Raw genomic sequence first — 4916 nt, forward strand, 5'->3', positions numbered from 1 at the left:
GCCGTCAGTCATCTCCAGAAAACAAACAGCTCTCGGCTCCGAGCGCAGACTCACTTTCTGAGACAGTGAAGCGATGATATTGGGACTAGACCCTGTGAGGAACTGCTTCATTTTTTGGTGGTGGTCGGGGGGGGGCTTTGCTCAATGGAAATGTTTTTGGGAATGGGTGCTTTCTGTAGAGAGGGCACGGATAAATAGCAGCTTAATGTGATATCGGACAAACCAAATACATCAAATCTGCAGTAGCAATGATCTCCAGGCTGAGAATGGTCGTGTAGATTCTTTATGTCATTTAGATAGGATACAGAGACTGGCTTCCATCTGGATGATTACAGCGGAACATTGAACTGTGAAATATCACTGCAGCTTGTGGCTGTTCTTATTACAGCCCATTATCCACAGTCAAAATCTGGTCTGATTCTCAATGTGCACTTAAGGCTTCGTCATCATTTCATTGCTACTTCCTCATTTAGAGTAACATTTATATGCACAAGGCGCTATTTGTGCTTCAATTCAACTCTTAACATGTCCACATGGTTGTTTTTAAGTTATTTTTAGCACCAATTCATAGATTTTTTTTTTTACATTCTATTGACATGTATAGTACTTTGACTAAGCATCAACAGACAATAACAAAGATATTTATCTTATACAAGATACTAAGGTTACCAGTGCTTTTTTTTTTTTTTTTTTTTTTTTAATTTATCCTTTCCTACACAACTGTAAGCAATACAAAATAAATGACAATGTTGAAACCACGGTATGAAAAATATGAGGAAATAAGTTTTTTTTATTTTACTTGCTCCTCAATAAACAACATTTTGTGTGTGTGCGTGTATGAACCACAACAAAATCAGTGATTGTAGACATATTCTAGCAGTTAACAAAAAAAGTCAATATTCAAGAAAAAGCTTTACAATTACTAACCTACATATTTATATTGCTGGTTTACAGTATTTACTCTGCAAACTTAAATTCTAAATCAAACTTACTGTTTGTAAATATTCAAAAGAAAAAAAAAGAAAATCATAGCTGGTACAACGTTACAGAAGAATTTCTTACATTTTCCAATAGACAGTATATCAAGTCTAAACATACTTTGCCAGCTTATATTTGAGTTTGATAGACAGATTTGTGTATATATATATATATATATATATATATATATATATATATATATATTTATTTATTTATTTCAGTGCACAACAGTCAACAGTGAAACTGTTTTAGGAGATAAAGAAAACAGCAGTCCCCAACAACACTGCCAGAGAAATGTCAGAATCGGTTCAGTTCACTTCTCCATTGCTTACCCATGCTGTGCTAACCAATACCAGTACAAATAACAAGCTCAGTGACTACCAAGTCCAGGAGGCTAAAAAAGCTGCCATGTTGAGTGTCAAAAATCGGGCAAGAAGGAAAAGGAGTCAATATGCGGAACTAAAATCTGAAAAGACAGTTTGTACTTTCCCTTAAAAAGAGGAAATCAGGAAGAACTGAAATATGCAGAGAAAAAAAAAGAATTAACTTTTACACAAAGAAGCATATACTGTATATTTGTGCTCCTTAAAAAGCTTGAGTATATTGAGCTCTCACCACATGTAATAGCTGCGTGTGGTGTCGACTTGGCTGGGTTTGGTGTCAGAGGAGCCCTCCTTGTCCTTCTCGCTGTCGGCCTCCCACAGGTTGATGAGGGGAGGGTACAGCTCATTCAGCGGAATCGAGGAGGTTTTTTGCATGTACTTCTTCAACGAATGATGATAGTTTTTCCGCTTCCACCTCTTGGTAATGTATACGCCCAGGGAGGCCATGCTGATGATCGCGAACATTGTTCCCATGACCGCTGCGAGAGCCATGTTAGTCCCTTGGTCAGATAATTCCACGGCAAAGGTCGCCTGTTTGGTCGTAACATTTACGCATGACTTCTGAGTCTGTTGGTGGATGTTGGAGACACTGAGACAGACCTCATATTCCGTCGCTGGTTGCAAGTGTGTGAGGTTGTACTCGTGGACATCCACGGGTACCCTTGCAGTGTATGTGATATGTGGATTGTCTATTTTCATGGTGGCTGATGACCACTTGAGGTTGGAGGTCATAACATTGGAGTTCACTTTCCAGGAGACTAGAATTGAGTGGGAATCGGTCTGTTTGACATAGATCTTCATTAGCTGAGTGCTGTTCAAGAGAGTCCCATTTACCCATATCGCTGTCACTCTGGTGTCAGCTCCTTCTGAGTTCTGAGCAACACACGTGTACCTGCCGGAGTCTTCAACCTGGATACGAGAAATTCTCAATGTTCCTTCGCTGCTGAGGCTGTATTTGTCAGACAGAGTATCCACCACCACCTTGTTTCCAAGAGGCGTCACCCAGTAAACCTCAGGCTCTGGCTGTGACATGGCCTTACAGTCCAAGTCCACCGTCATGCCGATGTCCAGGTTGAGATGATTGGGAAAGCTGTCATGAGATATCATGGGCAGACATTGCTCTAGTCTGTCTCTCTGTAGCACCTCCCTAACCTGCTGACCCCTCACCTCTGTTGGCATGGCACAGAACATGGAGAGAGGCTCCATAAATCGGATGCTGGTTTTGTTGGAGCTCATCCACTGGATGACACAGTCACATCGAAGCGGGTTGCTGTGGATGCTGATCTCCCGCAGGTTGGGCAAATTTTCGACAGTGGACTGGTACAGGGCGTTCAAGGCGTTGTTGTTCAACATGAGGCTTTCCAGGGCCGGGACATCGTGGAATGCCTTTTGATTTATGTAGGAGAACTTGGGGTTGTTTGTGGCCTCCAACTTGGTGAGCTCAGGGAGGTTGTCCAAAGCACATCGCTCAATAGAGACCAGCTCGCCCATGTTGTTTATTCCCAACTCTTTCAGTCTCAACATGTTCTTGAAATCCCCTTCCTGGATTTTGTGCACAGGGTTTTTGTTGAGATCTAAGAACTTGAGGTTAGGTAGTTTCTGCAGGGCTCTTTGGGGAACTCTGATCAGCTTATTATCATAGAAAGAGAGGCTTTCGAGATTGTCAAGTCCAACAAAGGCATTTCCAGGGATGTCCGTTAAATCCATACCAGCCAAAACCAAACTTCGAAGGTTGCCCAGTGGTTTGAAATTAAAGTCTGTTACCCCAACAACAGGGTTCTCCCCAATCATGAGAATTTCAAGGTTAGGTGTTGAGTCAAACCAGCGGCTATTAATAGCCTTGAGCTTGTTTGAGTTGAGATGGAGCCTGAGAAGGTTGTGGAGCCCAGAAAAGGCATTAGCAGAGATTGTGTTGATCTGATTGTGGTTAATATAGAGCTCCTGCAAGTTGTTGAGGTCCTGCAGGCAGTAGTCAGGCATCTCTGTGATCTGGTTCTCTTCCAAGTGAAGAGTGGTGAGCTGGGACATGTTGACAAGGCCCACATCCCGAATGTTACTGAAGTTGTTCTGGGACAGGTCCAGCTCAGTCAGATTAAAAAGTTGCTCCAGCTCTTCACTGGTTCTGGCAATGTAGTTACTCTGCAGGAGAAGAACCTGTGTGTCACTGGAGAGGTTTCCCGGGAGGCGTGTAAGGCGTAGGTCATTGCAGTCCACAGTGATGGCTTCCCTGTAGGTGGACTGGGGCGTGAACCAGGGTCTAATCTCACACACACACAGCTGGGGACAGTCATTGCTCTGCACAAAGGTTAGTCCAACAGATATTAGGATCAAGCCAGCAAACAGCTGGCAAAGCAGACAATAGTCTAGCCCCCGTCTAGCCATGCTGTCTGTTTGTATTTAGTTCCCCTGAAGCACAGGGGGAAGGATGGGAGGACGGGTGGATGACTTCAGAAAATTGCGTATTATAGTCATCAACAAGACTTTACACAACTTTGTTCTTCCGGCCCGGTTGTGTCCCAGTGTTTAGTGTCGTCCCAGTCCCAGTGTTAGAGTAGTAGGATCAATCTAGAGGGAGAGATAGAAAACATATAATTAAAGAGACAGTCTCCAGACAGCCAATAACCCACTTTTAAAATGACAAGGGTTCACAATGTAGAACTACTAAAAATAATCATATCACATTATGCATTGTCTGTAACTATAGTAATTATTTGAACAAAAGAATCCCCCAATAAAGACTATTTGAAGCAAGCCACTTGTGATATTCTGAGTTGTATGCTGCATCATCAGTTTCCAGATTAGGTCATTATAACCCATTCACAATGGAGGTAAAACACTGCAGCAAACTACTTGGCAATGGATCGCATTCCTTTGAGGGCTATACGACAGGCTCATAAGAACATGATCATTAGCTCCTTGCAACATCATTAAACACTGTGAGATACTAGTATGGGTCGAGCCTCAAAGAAAGCAAGAAAGGTTTTGCATTTAAATTTTTACTGAAGCATCCTCTGCCTTCTGAATTTAGGACAAACATGAAAAACATATTTTTTCCCCGCCCCCAACACACTCAATCAAAACATTTGGATAGAGTAGAAAGAATATCACAACTCCTAGAAGTACTCTGTAACTCGGCGAAATAAGAGGGGGTGTGAAAGGACAGCAAACCCTCATCAAGGACGACAGTTTGGTTCAGCGCAAGGGAAGCTCCTGAGCAGATCACAGATCAACTACGATCCGTTACACCACTGGTTGATATATAAATATGGACATCGGTCCAACAGTGTGTGACCGACTTTTGATTGCTGCCAAGCAGCTTTATCACCAGCATTAAGTTGGCAGCATTTCTTTAACAAGCCTGTGTACTTGATAAACCCTTCACGGGACATGAGAGCGACACTTGAGAAATCTCATTACCAAATTAGATCTATTTACTACCCCATCCTGTGTGGAGCCATACGGTAGCAGCACAGTCCTTTGGCCATGTCGGCCCTGGTCAATGTACGCTTAAGCAAATAGCGCCTAAGAGGCTTTCAAACATGAGAGCTGACTAAT

General features: G+C 42.6%; 1 protein-coding gene across 1 annotated transcript; it reads right to left on the bottom strand.

Moving 5' to 3' along the window:
• Positions 1 to 1589: 1589 nt before the first annotated feature.
• On the bottom strand, positions 1590 to 3743 carry lrrn1 (leucine rich repeat neuronal 1; the record flags this gene model as incomplete). Its single annotated transcript, XM_080001596.1, has 1 exon — positions 1590 to 3743. The coding sequence occupies one exon, from the start codon at positions 3741 to 3743 to the stop codon at positions 1590 to 1592; it is 2154 nt and encodes a 717-aa protein (XP_079857722.1).
• Between the last annotated feature and the right edge of the window lie 1173 nt (positions 3744 to 4916).

Source organism: Zeus faber (genome assembly GCF_960531495.2).
Source record: "Zeus faber genome assembly, chromosome: 5".
NCBI lineage: Eukaryota > Metazoa > Chordata > Actinopteri > Zeiformes > Zeidae > Zeus > Zeus faber.